The sequence below is a fragment of the Arvicola amphibius genome, chromosome 12 (genome assembly GCF_903992535.2).
Source record: "Arvicola amphibius chromosome 12, mArvAmp1.2, whole genome shotgun sequence".
NCBI lineage: Eukaryota > Metazoa > Chordata > Mammalia > Rodentia > Cricetidae > Arvicola > Arvicola amphibius.
The window spans coordinates 164,668,070-164,687,944 of record NC_052058.2 but is presented as its reverse complement, the minus strand read 5'-3'; the positions used below and the strand labels follow the sequence as shown (position 1 = coordinate 164,687,944).

Genomic DNA, 19,875 nt, shown 5'->3' with positions numbered 1-19,875 from the left:
AAAAGTCAACTGGATTCTCCCTTTTTTTGCATTTAGTCTATAATAATGTTTTGGAACAAGTGTATAAAAATATTAGGCTTTAAACACAGACAGGTAGTTGAAAAAAGTATTTTGTTAGCCTTCTTCAAAAATTATGGGTGTTTTTTTGTTTTTGTTTTTTTTTTTCGAGACAGGGTTTCCCTGTAGTTTCTAGAGCCTGTCCTGGAACTAGCTCTTGTAGACCAGGTTAGCCTCGAACTCAGAGATCCGCCTGCCTCTGCCTCCCGAGTGTTGGGATTAAAGGTGTGCGCCACCACCGCCCGGCTTGTGGGTGTTCTTTGATACTATACTAAAATTTAACAAGTTGTTGTAGACTTATGATAAGTTAAAACATAGACCTCCTTGACTGTATCATTGACCCTGCTTTAGTATGTTACATCAAAATACATCAATTTTACTTGAATTTCAAATGATCTTTTACCAAATCCGTATGATTTTATAAGCATTATGCCTCAGTCATTTGGGAAAAAAAAAGGTTCACTGTTGATATTGGACTTTTGGATATCACATTTGTTAATGTCACAAACACCTTGGCATTGCCAGATAGGCTGTAAATATTGTCAGTATCACAGAGGCAGTTACAGGGTTTTCAAAACTGAGTTTTGCTCAAAAAGCTAATATTTTGTCATTAGGAAAAAAACCATAAAATTGTTTATCTCAAAGGAACATTCACTTTGCTTATTTCCTGGAAGAACTTCCATATTCCCAAGAATAAATAATCATAATTTACCTGTCAATTCTTTCAAGTTAAAATGGTGCTCATGAAAAAGCAGGTAGTTAAACTCAGTCTTAAAACAGTTTCATATGTGCTTCCCCTAGAGAGCAGCCTTGTGAATCGGATGACTACAGACTTGGGTATGTAGTACTTGTCTATGTAAATTTTATTTCATGATAATTCCATGGCAGAGCATTAAATAGATGTATACTCAAGAGCTGGGAGTACAACTCCTAAAAACATGCAGAACTTGAGCCTCCTGGGTGATCAGGGACCTCCTGGAGTTCAAACCCAGTCTAAACCAGAGCCTCAGGCAGGAGCTCCCAGTGCCAGCTCATTGCCGAGAATGCTTGCTTCAATCCCTGTTGCCGTGCAGTGCTTCATAGGCATTTTTCTAATTTTACTATTTTATACAGCACACTTGGTTGAAATATGGATGCCCAGGCATTAACTAGACCAGCTTCCTGTAAATGTCCAAAAGAGTGCTGTTTTCATTGCAGCTGGTTCTGATTTCCGCAGCAGAGTCTTGGATTGCTGTGAGCATTGGCCAGGGCTTGCAGGGATGCAAGCCTCTTAGAGCTTGCAGTCTGCCCACTCGGGGACAGTATTTCTTCGTGAGGAGATTATACTCATAGGAATTAAACCTAATTAAACCTGTGGGATAATAAAATGTGTAGATAAGTATGTTATAATATTATGGAGAGATGGCTCAGCAGTTAAAAGCACTTGCTGCTATTGCAGAGGATCAGAGTTCGCTTTCCAGCACCCACATAGCTGCTCACAACCATGTGTAACTCCTCGCTCCCTCTTGTGGCCTCTTTGGGAACTGCATCTGTGTGATGCACAACACACACAGTTGCACAAAACATTCATATCCATAAACAAAACACTCATATACATAAAATAAAAATAAATTTCAAAAGAAACGTGTTCTAAAGACCATGTTTACTATATTATATATGGTGATTAAGGAATTCTTAAGGAAAATTTCCTTGTTATTATTTCACTTTTTTTTTTCAAGACAGGGTTTCTCTGTAGCTTTGGCGCCTGTCCTGGAACTCACTCTGTTGCCCAGGCTGGCCTTGAACTCACAGAGATCCACTTGCCTCTACCTCCCGAGTACTGGGATTAAAGACGTGCACTACCACCACCTGGCCTGTTTTACTTTTTGATAAACCATGTGCATATTATATTTTAGTTTAAAAAATATAGTTTGGAAAAGAATTTAGCTGGACAGTGGTGGCACACACCTTTAATCCCAGCACTCAGGAGGCAGAGGCAGGCAAATCTCTTGAGTTGAAGGCCAGCCTGGTCTACAGAGCAAGTTCCAGGACAGCCAGGTGGCACAGAAAAACCCTGTCTGGAAAAATCATCAACAACAAAAAGAATTGCTGCTTTAAAATATGTTTTGTTTTTTCTTTTAAAAATTTGTTCAATGATATTGTGGTGGTAAATAACGTTCATCAGAAGTTCAGGTCCATTTGGCACCTCAGAGTGTGACCTGATCTGAATATAGGATGTTGGCAGGTGTTATTGAAATCCTGGGATTAAATTATGCCGGAGCTAGGGTGCTGTAGATCCAGTGACTGGAATCTTTGTGAGAACACGACATCACAGTGACACAGGAAGAAGGAAGTGGGCAAAAGTGGAGCTAGAGACCGAGATGATGCATTACAGCCAGAGTGCCAGGGAACGCAGCAGCCACCAAAGCTCAGAGGAGCGAGCTCCACAGGGAGAAAACTCTGCTGACACCTTGACTTAAGACTTCTAACCTTCTCAGTGAGTTCATAAAGACACCAGGCTATGGTCGTTTGTTATGGCAGCCCAAGGAGACAACAGATATTCACAGTATTTTTAATACCTCTTTAAATAAGAAGCCATTAGCATACTTTTATTTTGTGTGCATGCGTGTGTGTGTGTGTGTGTGTGTGTGTGTGTGAAGTGTAATATCACATACAGTGTGAGAATCTGCAATCATTTTTTTAAGAGCAGTGGTAGGGTGCTAGAGAGATGGAACCCAGCTACAGAGTAGATAAGAGTGTGTACTGCTCCTGCAAGAGGGCATACATTTCATTTCTAGAGCCTGTATTCCAGCCCCCTGTCACTAGCTCCAGAGATACCTGACTCTGGCTGCCCCTAGTGAGCAGTGCTGTTAGGAGGTGTGGCTCTGTTGGAGGAGGCGCATCACTAGGGGTGGGCTTTGAGGTCTCAGGAGCTCAAGCTGGTTCTCTTGATGCTGCCTGCCCTCCCATCTGAATGTAGAGCTCCCAGCTCCTCCTCCAGCACCAAGTCTGCCTGAGGTCACCACACTTCCCACCATGGTGATAACGGACTAAACCTCTGAAACTGTCAGCCAGCCCCAATAAATGTTTTCCTTTATAAGAGTTTATGGTATCTTCACAGTAGTAGAAACCCTAACTAAGACACCTCCACAGACCCCAACACACATATACCTATGTGCAACCCCCCCACACATAATTTAAAAATAAATCTTTAAAATGTAGTGATATCACTACTACATATTAAAAATAATAATGGTACTTTTATTTTTAAGTTATGGAACCTAGACTACTAATCTTTGGGAATCCTACAGTCTTGAAGAATAAAGGAAAATATTTTCCCTCTTGTGACTACTTTAAGATTATTTTTAAATTTTTGGGGGTCGGCTAGATGAGTCAGAGGGTGGGTAAAAGCACTTGTTGTAAGTCTGACAACCTGAGTTTGATCTTGGACCTACATGGTGGGAGGAGAGAGCTGCGTCCTGCAGATACCTGTGTGCCTTTGGCATTCAGGCCCTGCTGCTCCCTACACAAATACATCAGCGCACAAAATTTTAAAAACAAAACTATTTTGCATATTTTAAGATAATATAAGAAATCACTGCAAAGTAAAAGCTTTAGTAAAAATAAATCATAAAAGTATAAATGGTGTAAGGACTGGAGAAATGACTCAGTAGTTAAAGAGTACTGGCTGCTCTTCCACAGACCCAGACTGGGTTCCAGCACCCACATGGCAGCTGACAACTGTCTGTATCTCCAGCTCCAGGGCCTTATAACCAATGCACATTAAATAAAAGAAGAAGAAGAAATGTATCCTTGGTGAAACTTTAGCAATATTAAGTAGTCCCATCTTATAAATTAAACTTAAAATGCATCTTTTTAAAAAGATGTGTTATCATTTTTGTGTACATATTTAGATGTGAGTGCAAGTGCTTGAGGAGCCCAGAGAGGAGCCGTCTGAAGAGAGCGCCCGGTGCTGTGGGTGCTGGGAGAGCCGTCTGAAGAGAGCGCCCGGTGCTGTGGTGCCGGGAGAGCCCTCTGAAGAGAGCGCCCGGTGCTGTGGGTGCTGGGAGAGCAGTCTGAAGAGAGCGCCCGGTGCTGTGGGTGCTGGGAGAGCAGTCTGAAGAGAGCGCCCGGTGCTGTGGGGGCTGGGAGAAGCCGTCTGAAGAGAGGCGCCCGGTGCTGTGGGTGCTGGGAGAGCCGTCTGAAGAGAGCGCCCGGTGCTGTGGGTGCGGGAGAGCAGTCTGAAGAGAGCGCCCGGTGCTGTGGGTGCGGGAGAGCAGTCTGAAGAGAGCGCCCGGTGCTGTGGGTGCTGGGAGAGCCGTCTGAAGAGAGCGCCCGGTGCTGTGGGTGCTGGGAGAGCCGTCTGAAGAGAGCGCCCGGTGCTGTGGTGCCGGGAGAGCAGTCTGCTCTTCCCCTGCCCGCCTCTCCAGCCCCTTCCGTCTTAGGGACTTGTGCTGACGAGATTTCTACATGACAACACTTGTAAATAATGAAGAGAGAATGAAAACTTAGGATGAAGTTAAAGTATGAAATTGTTACACCAAAGAAATTTGGAGAAAAAATGACTTCATTAATTTTAATTGGACAAATTTAAAATAATGGCTGTTAATTTTTTTCAAATTTTATTTTTTAGTTTTTATCATATTATTTTATAGGCGTGGATGTTTTGCCTGCATACATATCTGTGCACCACTGTGTGACTCATGTCCTGTAGGCCAGAAGAGGACACTGGCTCCCCTTCGAGTTGGAATTACAGACCAGTTTTGAGCCACTGTGGAGGTGCTGAGAATTGAACCCAGGTCCTCTGGAAGAGCAGCAAGTGCTCTTAGCCACTGAACGTCATCTTGTATTTCTTCACAAGCCTAAACTCTGCTTCCATTGTATATTTCATTTTTATAGTGTATGGCTTTAACCTTTTTAAAAATGTGAAAAATACTTTTCATAAGCCATGGTGCAGTATTTTGTTTGCTTAATTTTTCATTTTTAACTACATGTTTTTATTTGTGGCCCCCTGTGGATATGTGCCTGAGTGAGGTACCTTAGAGGTCAGAAGGCCTTGGTTTGGTTTGGTTTGGTTTGGTTTGGGATAAGGTCTCTCTCCATAGATAGATCCCGCTGACCCAGGCTGGCCTTGAACTCACAGAGATTCACTTACTTCTGCCTCCGAAATGCTGGTAGTAAAGGTGTGCACCACCATGTATGGCCCAGAAGATACTGGATATGCTGAGACTGAATACATAACATCTGATTGTATTTCTTAAATATATAATTGTTTAAATATTTTTTATTTATACATTTTTAAACTCAGGTGTTAGTTAATAAATTGCCTCCATAGAATAGTTTGTTGCCTACTATAAATTGGAGAGATTATTCCAAGATCTCCCTGTCCTTTTCCAGCTCTGAAGTCCTAGGAGTTTTTAGCATTATTTAGACATTTAATGAAAGTATTTGGCAAAATGAAATTTGGGGAAAGCTCAGGGTTACTGTACCGTTTTCACGTAGCTCATGCTCTTCAAAGCACCGGTAAAGCACAGTGGGTATGTTTTTGCAGCTTTAATGTGTCTGAATTTTGATCCTTAGCTCTTAGAGATAGATGGTTATGTAGTTGCAAATTCATCTAACTCTAAACTGCAGCAGCATCTAGTCGCCTCGGGGCCTGCTCCTGTCAGTTAGCCCGCAAGCACTCTGGCGCCACCTACTGTCTCAGAGTTCCCTTCTAAACGTACCTTTGCTTATTGACTTTCCTCCTGTCTTTCTCTTTTCCCTTGTGTATTATTAGTTGCTTTGTGGTCATTGTGACGGCAATGCTGACAGACATAATCTGAAGATGTAGCCTGGCTTCAGCTCACACTGGCAGGGTCGGCTGGAAGCCTGAGTGTGGTGCGGGCTGTTCACATTGTGGGCCAAGAAGCAGAGTTCGTGACAGAAACAAGGGGCCTGGCATAACCTTCAAGGTCTTGCCCTTCATGACTCGTTTCTACCAGCTAGGCCCCATCTTCTACACATTCCAGAGCCTTCCAAAATAACATCACCAGTAGGGGAACAAGTGGTCAAATCATGAGCTTGTGGGGGAGCTATTTCAACTTCACATCATAGCACCGTACTTTAATATATGAGTCTTTCTTGAGAAAAAAAAAAGACTTTGTTAAGCAATTCTGAAGTTACCAGAATGTTGCCAGCCTGGCCTACAAATGGCGTCATATACAGGGACTGCTTAAACGTTTCAGATCTTTAAAATGTGTTTTCCTTTTGTGTGTGTGCATGTGTGTAAGAGGGTTCACTCACCCACGCACGTGGGTGTGCAGGCCAGAGGTTAGCTCCAGGTTGTCCTCGGTCGCTCTCCACCTTACTGTCCCGCCTGGCTAGCTGGAGAGCCCCTGGGACCCACCAGTGTCCACTCCAGCCCCAGTAGCTAGGGTTCCAGGGACATGCTGCCACACTCAGCCCTTAGGTGGCTCATGGGGAGCTGAGCTCATGTCCCCGTGCTTACACAGACAGCACGTCAATCACTGAGCCGTCTCTCTAGCCCTTCTAGAAAAGATTGTTTATCCATTTAATATATATCCAAGAAGAATTTTTATTTAATAAATATTGTGTGGTGTATGCATGTATTTTATTTTCAGAAACTAAGCTGTTTTTAATATAATTTTCAAGGAATTAACTCTAAGCCAAATTAAATTTTTAGCAGAAGTAATTTAGCCTTTATTTATGTATCATTCATCCTTTTAATACTTTAAATTACAAAATACCATAACCACATAAAAATATATGGAGAAGAAAAGGAAAAACATTATTTCACCTCAAACTCCTATTTTTATGTGGTTATTAGGGCGCCTCAGTAGCCATGGCCGAGTTCAGACACAGCTGATGAGAGTTTAACCACTGCAGCCTGCTCTGTTCTCCAAGTGCAGGACTCAGTTCTGTACTGTCTTTAGCTCTTCCTTTCACAGCCAGCAGGAGTGAAACTTTGTCAGTGGAGGGCACTAGAGATTCATCACAGGAGGAAGGACTTTTCCTTCCTGGTATTGGTGTATTGGCCAGGCAACGTCTTGGTGCCCGTTCTTGAAGTCCAGGTGAAACTTGTACCATGCGCTCCTGCAAGTTCAGGAAGCTTCTCTAATTCCCAGGTCCTGAAGTTATTTCAAAGCACATAGTACCAGTAACTTTTCCCCACCTCGCAGGGCGGTCAACTTTTGCTGGCATCTTAGAAGACAGGTTTCTGATGGGTGAGGTGTGTGTGTGTGTGTGTGAGAGAGAGAGAGAGAGAGAGAGAGAGAGAGAGAGAGAGTAAATAGAGAAACAGGGGCTCGTGTATCCCAAACTGGTCTCAAATTCTCTATGCAGTGGAAGATGACCTTCAACTTCTGATGTTTCTCCTACCTCCTGAGTGCTAAGATTATAGACACATGCCACCATGCTGGCTTTATGTAGTGCTGGGAATTGTGCTCAGGCTCTGTGCGTGCTGGACACTCTGTCAGTGGAACTGTATCCCCTAACCTTCTGGCAGGTTTCAGTGGGTGGATTTCAGCAAGCTTGGTAGCATGTCACACCGCAGCTTCTCTACTGTGCAGTGCCACGGTGCTGGTCTGCATTTCAGCCCCAGGGATCCACTTTCTCCGCTCTACCCCAGTGAGTAGGGATGGTCTCCTTGCACCTACTATTCCTTTATTCTGCAGAGTTTTCTTTGCTTCTTACCTACTGGCTACTCCATTTCCTTCTTTTAATTAGTGATCTGTCCTTGAACTTGAGATCCTTCTATCTCTGCCTCCCAAGGTATATCAGGTGACTTAGCTCCAATATTTTTTTATTTTTGAGACTGAGTCTCATGTAGCCCAGGCTGGCCTTCAATTCACTATGTAGCTAAGGATAACCTTAAACGTCTGATCTTCATGCTTCTGAGTGCTGGAATTATAGACATGCACCACTTGGTTAGTGTGATATTGGAAATCAATTCCTAGCATCTGGTGTCTCTCATGCATGATAGACAAGAACTCTCCCAACTGAGGTACAGCTCACCCTCGTCAGCAATTCTTTATTGTAAACTTTCTTGCTCAAATTGCTCCATGGCTTACCGATTCTGGTTAGAACCTGATCAATAGCAGTTTTAAAAAGTTTTAAGTCTGCAATCATGCATATTACTTTGCTATCATTTATATAATTTCCTATTTAAAGAGCAATTTTATATCTATTTTTAAATCAACTTTTTCATTTTCTTTTGTTCCATCACTCCCTCCCCACACTTGAGCTGAGGCCCGAACCAGGTCTTGCTAGGCAAGCACTGAACCACTGAGCTAAATTCCTAGCTCCTAAATCGGCTTGCTAAAACATATGTCTGGAAAGTTGTCTCACAGGGGCCCAGCACTCACATGGGCCTCACAACCACCTGTACCTCTAGTTCCAGGGGACCTGTGCCTTCTTCCGAACATCAGTGAATATCAACATCTGCAGATGCTCGTCCCTTATATAAAATGGCATAATATAATCATATAATCTGCGCGCATCCTTCAATATGCACCATGATCCCTTGATTACTTACAATACCTAACACAATGCAAATATTGTGTAAGTAGTTACTGTAATTTATTGTTGAGGGAATGATGGCAAGAAAAAGTCTATGATTAATATACACATTTAAAAATATTTCCAGTATGTAATGGGTTGTATCCACTAATACAGAATTCACAGATATGGAGGACCAGCAGTATATGGTTATACTTTACAGTACTACAGTTGAATTAGCCTAATATTCAGCAACAGATGCCTGGTTCAGTTGAGACCAGGTTGACTAAACTTAGTACAGATTTCCAATACTTTTATCAGATATCCTACCAACATTTTGACTTATTAAATTACCTATTTATCCTTGGAAACTTCCTGCAGTTTTTGCCTTTCCTGCTTTATTTCCAGCTGCGTCATCCACTGATATCTTGAACTCTTGGTCTTTTACTTTCCTGTGTTGCAGCCCCTGTTTCGTAGATTTTTATCTCATCTTTTCTCATAAGTAATGTCCTCATTTTGGCTTATTACAATATCTAGTTTGATCCAGAGAGAAGACGTGTTGCAGATAGACTTGTTCAGTTCTGGGTTGTCTGAGAAAATACCTCCATTCTACTTTTCAGTGTGCTGATGATTTATCCTGATGTTAGTAACTGTTGAAAATCACTCACTGGAAACATGAAAATATGCTACTCACCTCTGCCTATCATAACATTGTATTGTTTATCACTTCTTTCCTAGTTTTACTAACAACTTTTGCAACTTGGTTTTATTCTTTTGCTATTCATGTTTGAACTTATTTTCATTACATTTTATTTATTTATCTACATGTGTGCACATGCACATGCATCCCAGAACACATGTGGAAATCAAAAACAGTGGGAAGGAATTGCTTCTTCCACCAAATATATGGACCCCAGAAATTAGAATAACGTCATCAGGCTTGCTGACACACCTTTGCCCACTGAGAACATTTTTTTTCTGTTCTTCAGAACTTTTTTTAAAAATAAAAACGAGAACAAAAATTATATAAGATCCACTGCATTACAGAAAAGTTAAATTTTAAAAATCTATTGTCTCACGTCCTGGAAGAACTACACAGAAAATGAAATATTGCAAAAACACATAAAATGTAAACTTTCAGTTCATTGCTTTTCAATTCCATGGCAAAAATAAATAAACCAATTATTTATATTATGTGATGTTGTAATATCAGAATTTATATTATCATTCACTTACAGAGAACCACACTTTGAGTATAGACTTCCATCTTTACCTAACTTACTGTTGTATCTCCAAGGTTTTTCTGAGATCCTTTCTTTGCTTGCTTTTAGAATTTAGAATTTTGCCTTAAGTGGGTATACTCTAAAACATCCTTAGGTTCATTTTTCAGGAAGTATCTTTGTTTTATTTGATTATTTTGAGAAATTTGTATTAAATAAAGACTTTTTTGTAGTACCTTGATGATATCTTATTACAGTCTTCCCAGTGAGTTCCTTATTTAACTATTGCTAAAGGCGAAATGAATGTGTTCTTAAAGTTGCTGGTTAATCTAATATTTTCTTGTGTTTCCCCGTAGGGAATACAGTGAGCAACCTGATTATGATTATACCTCCGCTCTTCGGCGCAGTTCAGAGCATCAGAGACGGACTGGAGAAGCGGTACATTGCGGCTTACTTAGCGCTCACGGGTACGTAGACGGCGTCATCTGAGGACAGTGGTGTGTTGTAATGCAGTCTTCCGTACGCTAGTAAACAGTCTCAGATGAATACATACACACCAAAGGCTGTAGCGTATGAGAAGTAATGTCCACAGTGTAATAAGAGGTCTCATATAACACCTGTCCACGGAAGAGTCTCTGAAAGCCTCAGGCCTTGGTAAGACTGTAGTGGAGCCTGAGACCTAAGGATTGTTTGGAGAGTGCACACCCACACCCAGCTGTGCTCCTGAGTGCAGGCCTATGCTAAGGGCTTGTTTGATATGCCAGAGTGTTCAGAAGGAATCACATCTATTAGAGATGGCAGAGAGGTTTATCCGCCTTCTGACATTGGTCCTGACAGTGAACCTGAAATTTATATTTTGCTTGGCTCAAAACTCTGATGTATATCTCATTGTAGTTGGGGACTGTCCAGACTCTGTGAGGAGCTGGTGGGAGGTGCGTGCACATCTGGACAGCCAGCATAGGTTCACCTGCTACTCAAAGGCATCCCTGTCAGCTCCAGCCCCTGTTGCTATGGTCAGAACTGTCCCAGCTGTGGGGACTTCCCAACCACAACAAGTTTTTTGAGTCCCTCTGAAACTTTCTCAACCTCTGAGTAACCTCCCTGCATCCTCTGCAGATCTATAGAGCTAGGCTCCCCCATCAGTCTTGGAGCCCTTATTAGACTTATAACACCCCAGTCTAAGAGCACCCCTGAGTACTGAAATGTCTGCAGTGGTCACAGACTTAGGAAATATACATCTGCCTGCTTAGAATTTCTGAACAGGTTAAGGGAAGCAGGCTGGCACAAATGAAAGCCATACTGACAGAGACTGAAATAACACCAAATTCTTCAATGAGAAGACAACATCTCATGTCTCAAAGCATCAGAAGCAAGCAGTGAAATATGACCTCACCAAACAGACAAAGTAAGTTGTCAGTGATTGACCCCAGAAGAATGGAAGACTGTCAAAAAATTTCAAAATAGTTTAAGAAAGCTTGACACGGAGCCTAGGGAGATGGTTCCATGGTATAGAACACTTGTTGCTCTTGCAGAGGACCTGGCTTCAGTTCCCAGCACCCACATGGTAGCTCTCAACTATCCATAGCCCCAGTTTCAGGGGATCTGACACCCTTTTCTGACCTCTGCAGACACTAGGCATGTATGTGGTGCACAGACACACGCAGGCAGAACACGCATACACATAAATATATCTTAAACAATTTTTTAAAGGAAGCTTAACTAGCCTTAGTAAAAACAATTCAGAAATCTATTAGAGAAGTTTAAAGGAAAGATGGAAATGCTACTTTAAAAATCAAACAAAAATTATGCAGCTAAAAAATATAACGAATGAAATGAAACCTATAGGAGAGAACACCAGCAGTGAATTAGACAGCTTATTTAAACATATATAGTCAGTCAGGAGAGAAAACTAAAGAGGAATGGAAGAGGTTTAAGGGATTTGTAGAATAACATCAAAAAGCATTTATGAGTTATTTGAGTTCATGAAAGAATAGAAGAAGACAGGGAATAAAAGGTAAGAAATTATAGGAGTGGAGATATAAACTCAGCCTGGTAGAATGCTTGCTTAGCATGCCCCAAACTTTGACTTTTATCCCAGGCACTGTGTAAAGCAGATATGCTGACTCATGCCTGCAATCTCAGCAGGTAGGAGGATCAAAATTTCAAGATCACTTTTGCTACATAGCAAGTTTGAGGCATCCTAGGCCATATAAGACTGACAAAAAGAGAAAGAAAAAAATATAGCAGGGCTGAGTATGTAGCTTTGAGGTAGGACACTTAACTTTCACAAGACACTGTGATCTGTCTTCAGCACACACACACACAGAGGAGGAGAAGGGAGAGAAGAGATTATAGCAGAGAACTTCCTAGATCTGTGGAGAGACTATTAAGAAAGTAGGAGATCACAAATCAGATTCAGTCCAAATTGATGTGGGATTCCCTTCTGTATGCTGTGAATACCATTGGTTAATAAAGAAACTGGCTTGGCCTGATAGGGTAGAACAGAGCTAGGTGGGGAAAACTAAACTGAATGCTGGGAGGAAGAAGGGTGGAGTGAGAGAGAAGCCACGTAGCCCTGCCAGAGACAGACACTGGACAGAACTTTGCCGGTAAGCCACTGCCATGTGGTGATACATAGATTAATGGAGATGGGTTAAATTAATATGTAAGAGCTAGCCAATAAGAAGCTAGAGCTAATAGGCCACGCAGTGATTTAATTAATACAGTTTCTGTGTGGTTATTTGAGAGTCTGGGTGGCTGGGAACAAACAGACGGCCTCTACTATACATAATCTAATTGTCAACAGACAAAATATCTTAAAAGAAGTAAGTAGCATAAAGTGGGCTCTTAATATACCTCAGTGAACTTCAACAGAAACCTTATAAGCCAGGGAATAAGGTAATAGATTAGAATGGTTTAAAAAAAATACCTGCCAATCAAGAAAAGCTATCTTACAAAAATGGGGCAATAGTAAGAACTAATAAAAGCTAATAAGAATTTGCCACAGCCAAGCCTGCCTTACAAGAAGTGCTAGGAGCCGGGCGGTGGTGGCGCACGCCTTTAATCCCAGCACTCGGGAGGCAGAGGCAGGCGGATCTCTGTGAGTTCGAGACCAGCCTGGTCTACAAGAGCTAGTTCCAGGACAGGCTCTAAAGCTGCAGAGAAACCCTGTCTCGAAAAAAACCAAAAAAAAAAAAAAAAAAAAAAAAAAAAAAAGTGCTAGGAGAATCTTTATAAACAGCGGAAAAGGACATCAGTGAGTAACTTAAACATCTGAAGGTATACAACTCACAAATACAGTACACAGTCAAATTTAGGACTTCCCTATGATGTATAGTGAGCTATAAGGATAAGTTAATTAGGTCTCGTATGAAGGGTAAAAGACAAAGCTATTAAAGTAATGGTAACTATATTATGTGGATAATAAAATATAAATTGTGACATCAGAAATTTAAAATTTAGGAAGGGGAAAAGTTAAAATATGAAGATTTTTTTTTAGCTGGACAGTGGTGGTGTATGCCTTTAATCCTAGCACTTGGAAGGCAGAGACAGGTGAGTCCGAGGCCACTGTGGTCTACAGAGTGAGTTCTAGGACAGCCAGGGATACACAGAGAAACCCTGTCTACAAAATTAAACAAACAAAATGATTTTTTTTGCTTCCTTCTATGTAGTCAAACGGAGTTTTTAATCTGTTTATCACAAGCTATTATAATTGTAGGACATTCTTGGTAGTTTCATAGTAGCCATAGAGCAAAAAAAAATTAATAAACTAAAAATAAAATACACGGAGTTAGAATATACTAGAGAAAAGTCACTACCCCAAAGAAAGAGAATACTAGAAGAAAAGTATATACAAAACTACTAAAAGGCTTAAAATATAGTAATAAGTACTTATTTATCAATAGTTATCTTGAATGTAAATTGATTAACCTCTCCAATTAAAAAGCACAGAATAGCTAAATGATTACGAAACCAAACTGGAATTGTGTGTTGCCTCCCGCTGAGACAGTCAGACTGTGGACATGGATCCTGAGAGGAGTTGCTGCACTGAGCTCAGCCAGAACACTTGAGCCAAAATTACAAGATGAGGCAAAGATGCTCATTACATGATAATTAACAGGGCAATTCAACAGTCACAAATGCATGCACCAAACAGACTATAACGCAGCTACTTTTAGCAATTGTCAACTCTCCAGAAAAAAAAACACAAAACCCAGCAGATCTAAGTTGCAGTATAGACCAAACAACCCTAAAAGACATTTATAGAACAGTACACCCAACAGCTACAGAATACACACGTTCCTCACCGCACATGGAGCATTCTCCAGGACAGAGCATATGTTGGCTCACAAAACAAGCCTTAACAATTCAAGACTGAAATGATTTTAAGTATCTTTCTGATCAGAATGGTGTAAAACTACAAGTAAATAACAGGAAAGATGTTAGGAATTCTACAGACATGCAGAAGCTAAGGTGTATGCTACTGAATAAACAGTGAATTAATGAGAACAAAATGGAAGCACAGCGCATGAAAACCTATAGGGGACAGCAGAGCCATTCAGAAAACCCTAACACTGCATCCTAAGAAAGAAAACAATAGACCCTAAAAATAATGGACGGAAGGAGATAATAAAGACCAGAGCAGAAATAATGAAATAGAGACAAATGCATACGATCAGTTAAATGAAGATGAATTACAGCTGACACAGTGATACAAAGAATCATAAGGAACTTTTCTGGTTGTTTCTGTTTTTTGAGACAGGGTTTCCCCATGCCACCTTGACTGTCCTGGAACTCCATCTGTAGACCAGGCTGGCCTTGAACTCAGAGAACCACCTGTCTCTGCCTCCCAAGTGTTTGGGAAAAGATGTGCCCACCGCCTGGTCATAAGGAACTGTTATGAATAGTTACGTTCCAACAGATGGGATAAAATAGAAATACACAAATTTCTGGACACATATAGCTTATTGATGAAATGGCATCTCCAGTCATTAGGGCAAAGGTAAAATATTTTTATAATTGATGCTAGAAAAATAATTGCTAAAATAATTGACTATGTACCTTGCATCATACACAAAAATAAATTCTCAATTGATCAAAATAATAAACATAAAAACCAAAATATTACAAGTGCTGAAAGAAAATGTGTGAATTTATGTCCAGCATTTTGGAAAAGCTTTCTGTGATTTAAATCCAGGTGTCAGGAAAGATGGACAAATAGAGTACACATCTGGCCAGGTGCAGTGGGGCACACATGTAATTCCAGCCACTTGGAAAGCTTGCCTAAATACAGAGCGCTAAGTAACTATACAACTTAGACTCTGTCTTGAGCTACAGTTTCTTTCGGCTTGGATGCTCAGGGGTAGAGCATCTACCTGGCATAGACATAGCCCTGACATCAATCCCCAGCACAACCAAAAGAGGGACTTTCAGTTAGCATGAAATGAAACATATGGACTATTGACACAATATTTGTTATATAAGTCCTACGTAACTACAAAATTTTATTAGCTAGGCTTACAAAGTCCACTTTTGAGCCAGAACATTGAAGATGTCTTCTATGCCTTTCTGTACATAGCTCTGTAATTGTTTCTTAGATATATAAGTTGTATATAAAATATTTTATAAAGGAACCTGAGTTAGAATTCCTTCCTTATTACTTAATAGTGTTATGGCATTTGTGAACCTTCATTGTCAATGAACTGCATGAAGTCCAGATGGTAACTGATAATGGTTCTGTAAAGACGAAAGGGCCTAGAGCATTTGTAGTGGTCAGCATCCTTGGCATAGCATAAAACTTCAGTGCTTAGAACTATTTATTGTAGAAGAGACAGCCCAAAGTGGCCACCAGCGTGTGGGCTGTTCCCGTGAATCGTTGGATCTGTGGACTGTAGATCACAGAAAGAATTAGTGAGTCAGAAAGAAGCAGGGTTAGTTTATTATGTACACATAGAGACTGCAGTACACTTTCTCAACAAAGTTCTCAAAAGAGAACATTTAGGTGTCTGACAATAGTTTTAGATATATGATATTGTGGCTCTTTAAATTATATTGCTAGGTTTTATGGATCAGAGGAGTACAAGAGAGTGCTAAAGGAAGCTGACCAACTATGCACATGAAAGCTGGTCCTGAGTACCCAGTACTTTATAGAAAAATAGAGTATTGTTAATCTAGTAAACTACTTAGTAAGGAGAATTTTAGAAAAATTATACTGTGCTTATTTTTGTTTTTTTCTATACCAAAATCCTCAGTCAAAGCACTAACTCAGCATTGTCTGTGTCCTGTATCATAAGAACTTATAGACTTCGTTTCCTCAAGACTTAGTACTTAATGTCTTACTGTCTTCTGAAGTCACTCTGGCCCCCAAATAATTTCTTGCTAATCCTTTTATTGGTCTGTCTTAATTGCAGTGGTGGGGATGGGCTCCTGGTGTTTCCACATGACCCTGAAGTACGAAATGCAGGTGAGTGGTGCAGAGAAAGTGTTGTTTCCGCTTAGAGCAGCTCCACATTGAGAGAAGAACACATAACCAAAGGATAATGGGGGCTTGTCTTCGTGAAGTCTTTCCCTTCAGGTCAAAGGACTCAAATTGACCGTATAAAGAAGTAGTATGGCTTTCTGTGTGTGCCAATTCTGCGCAGACATACATAATTTTAAAACAGCATTAGCTGTTACGTGGAGGTGTTCTAAAAAGTAGTAAGCCATTCACGAAAACGTTATATTCTTAGGTGCCTCCAGTCTTTGGTGTGAAGAGTTGATCTATCTAGTCATTTGAACCTGTTGCTTGTCATCTCTAACAAGACAGGGTTACACTGCAGGTTAGTGCAGACTGGCCATTCTGAAATTCAGACCTGGTTATTTTGTATGCCAACCACCGAGGACCCAGGTTTGGTTCTCAGCATTCACATGACAGCTCACAGCCATCTGTAACTCCAGTTCCAGGGGATCCAAAAATTCTTTCGAAACACACACATGGTACTAAGTACATGAAACCAAAATGCTTACACAAATAAAATAAATGTTTTATAAAAACTGACCAAAACGATTAATAAGCGATAAGCTGCAGACTGGTGAGACAGGACAAAGGAAGGTTCTTGCCCCACGCCCAGCCACCTGCGTTTATCCTCGTGATCCTCTTGGTGGAAGGAGAGCTAACTTCCAGACATGGCCCTCCAGCTCCACGTGTGTGCAGTTACACGCATGCCCAACAGTGCCCTCTCTCTGCTCAACAATAAGTAAGTAGGGGCTGGGACAATGTTTCAGTCAGTAAAGCACTTGCCTTGCAAGTGTGAGGACCTGGGTTTGAGTCCCAAAGTCCACGCAGAAGTGCCAAGAATGGTAGCTTATGCTTGGCATCCCAGGCAACAGGCAGATTCTGGTGCTTTGTGGCCATCCGGTTTGCCCTAATCGACAAGCTCCAGGTCAGTCGGAAAAAGGTTTGAGTGCCTGAGAAAACACTTACAGTTGACCACTTGCCTCCACGAGTGTACACACGCACACACGTACAAATGAGTGAATATTCATATTTCTGTAAATGTAGTCCTTTTAAATAAGCCACAGACATCCGAGTCCATGCCTTTCTCCTGAGCTACAGATCTGTACGTCTCATTACCTGATGGGCATTTCTGATATCTGTGTCTTCTTGCCGTTTTCTGTTTTCACAGTCTCCTTCACCTGCACGACTGTGCCTGAACTGCTAGGCAAAAAGCTTGATGTATCATTTTTAGTTTCTTTCTCCTTACGTTTCTATAAAATTAATAACAAATATCTACTTATTTTACTTCCTAAATAGTTATCAAATCTGCACATTTATAATTTATGATTTTCTTGGCCTGGACTCTGCTCTCTGAGATAAGTCAGTCAGACTTTGATGTCTGTCTTAGAAGGGATGGATAGATAACTTTGATGGTTATCTATAAGTAAGTTAGATGGTGGTGCATATATTAAATAATTAGCAAAAGAAATTAAATAAGAATTAATAATCGGGACTGAGCACCAGGAATTTTGTTTTGACGTCCATAACTGTAGCTGTACGATGTTCACACTTTGTCTCTCTGCTTCATGTAGCTGTTGGATGAGCTCCCCATGATTTACAGCTGCTGTATATTTGTGTACTGCATGTGAGTACTGACATTTAAAATTCAATTCAGTGTGGGTTTTGGTCCAATTACATTACTAGGATACGAAATGTAAAAGATTAAAAAAAATGTGACGTTAGTGGAGAGTTTAATTTCTGGGAAGCTACAGTAATCTCAGAACCCTAAGTGCCAGTTTAGATAGTGTCCTAATTTGACTTAAATAGGCATTGTGCCTTCTCTTGAGTGAAGAATGTGTCCAAATTGTGCCATAAAAGTTTTGGAGCACTTTCTCTATATTGTAGTATGAGTGGTTTCTTTTTCAGTTACTGCGTTTTAAAAATATTATTTTTATTTTATGTGTGTGAGCATTTTGCCTACATGTGTGTCTGTACGCCATGTGCATGCCTAGTATGAGAAGGCCAGAAGAGGGGACTGGATCCTCTGAACTGGAGCTATGGAGGGTTGTGAGCAGCACGCACGTGCTAGAACTGGATCCAGGTTTTCTGCAGGAGTAACAAGCATTCTTAGTGGCTGAGCCAGCACCAGGTTCCTTTGTTGTTCTTGTTGATTAGTGTGTGCGTGTGTGTGCGTGTATTTGTGCGTGTCTGTGTGCGTGCATGTGTGTGCATGTATTTGTGCATGTGTGTGTGTGCGTGCGTGTGTGTGTGTGTGTGTGTGTATACCACAGTGTACATGCCTGGGTCAGAAGTGGGTTCTCCTCCCAGCCTGGTTGTCTTCAGGCTTGAACTGTAATTGCTTTAACTTGCTGAACCATTTCATTAGCTCATGAACTGTTTCTTGATAAAAGCTTACCCGAAAAGTGAAGTAACTCATAGTTATTAGTTGTTTGAGAATTTCATACACTGTATTTTGATCATCTGTTCCCCCTTTCCTGAACTCTTCCAGATCTATCTCCCTAACTACCCAATTTCATGTTCTATTTTTATTATTATTATTACTATTATTATTTTTTTTATTTTAACCTATCAGGTCCACTTGTGTGCAGGTGACGTACCAGTGGCCATACCACTAAAGAATCCAGGCTGTCTCTTTCCCAGCAGCTCTCAAGTGCCGTTAGCTCCTCAGCCGTGATGGGGATTCCCCCCCCCCCCGCCCCACTGTCTCCAGATTTCCACTAATGATGACAGGTGCTGAGCTGGTTTTATACACAAGAAAGTAAAGCATGAGAAATTTAGCAACCTGCTCAGGGATCTGAGCGTGTCTTCATTAATAAGCATGTCAGACGTACATTATATTTTACAGGTTAACAGTCTCTGAGGACACTAAAATATCCCTGGAAAGAGCCCATGATAGAAAATTACAAGGGTCATCATCTCTCTGACCCTGAATGGTTTTTGTTGTTTTGTTTCGAATTGGTCTTAGGATGTTCTTTGACCATATCAAGGGCACAAAGCAGTCTAGACCTCCAGCTGTTTCTAAACCTTCTTGCCTGTGTGCTTGCATCTGTGAAGCATGGGCTGGAAAGCCTTCATGGTAGACACGGAAGGAGAAAGCAGAAGAGTCGAGTACTAACCCTCTGTGGACAGGGCCAGGCTAAGGAAGCAGTGGTAGCCTTCCTGGTGGTAATGTCTCCCCATAAGACATGCCTGTTGTAAGGTCTCCTCCATCCCTCTCCAGAAGAGGAACTGCCTGGTGCAGAGCCCCAGTTCCTACATCATGGGTGTGAAGTACCCAGGAGGCTATAAAATCACCGTGACCTTTAGTTCTGCACAGTCTGTGTGTTTGCTGCTCCCCTTCCTCTGGTCGCCAGCAGCGGGGAGAACACAACTTACAAAGGGTTGGGTGCCCCTTCTGGTGGAAGTGGTGCTGTAGGAGGCCCCGAAACAACCACACAGAAACTGTATTAATTAAATCACTGCTTGGCCCATTAGCTCTAGCTTCTTATTGGCTAACTCTTACATATTAGTTTAACCCATTCCTAGTAATCTGTGTTTTGCCACAAGGCTGTGGCTTAGCGGGTAAAGTTCCGGCATCTGCCTCCAGCATTCAGTTTAGTTTTCCCCACCTAACTAAGTTCTGCC

At 41.2% G+C, this 19,875-nt stretch overlaps 1 protein-coding gene across 1 annotated transcript in view; it reads left to right on the top strand.

Moving 5' to 3' along the window:
• Acer3 (alkaline ceramidase 3) overlaps positions 1–19,875 on the top strand; it is a 62,069-nt gene that overhangs the window by 20,261 nt on the left and 21,933 nt on the right. Inside the window, exons 2-4 of the mRNA XM_038314150.1 lie at positions 10,112–10,222; positions 16,166–16,218; positions 17,823–17,875. Of these exons, the coding sequence (XP_038170078.1) occupies positions 10,112–10,222; positions 16,166–16,218; positions 17,823–17,875 (217 nt within the window). The remainder of the gene's footprint in view (positions 1–10,111; positions 10,223–16,165; positions 16,219–17,822; positions 17,876–19,875) is intronic.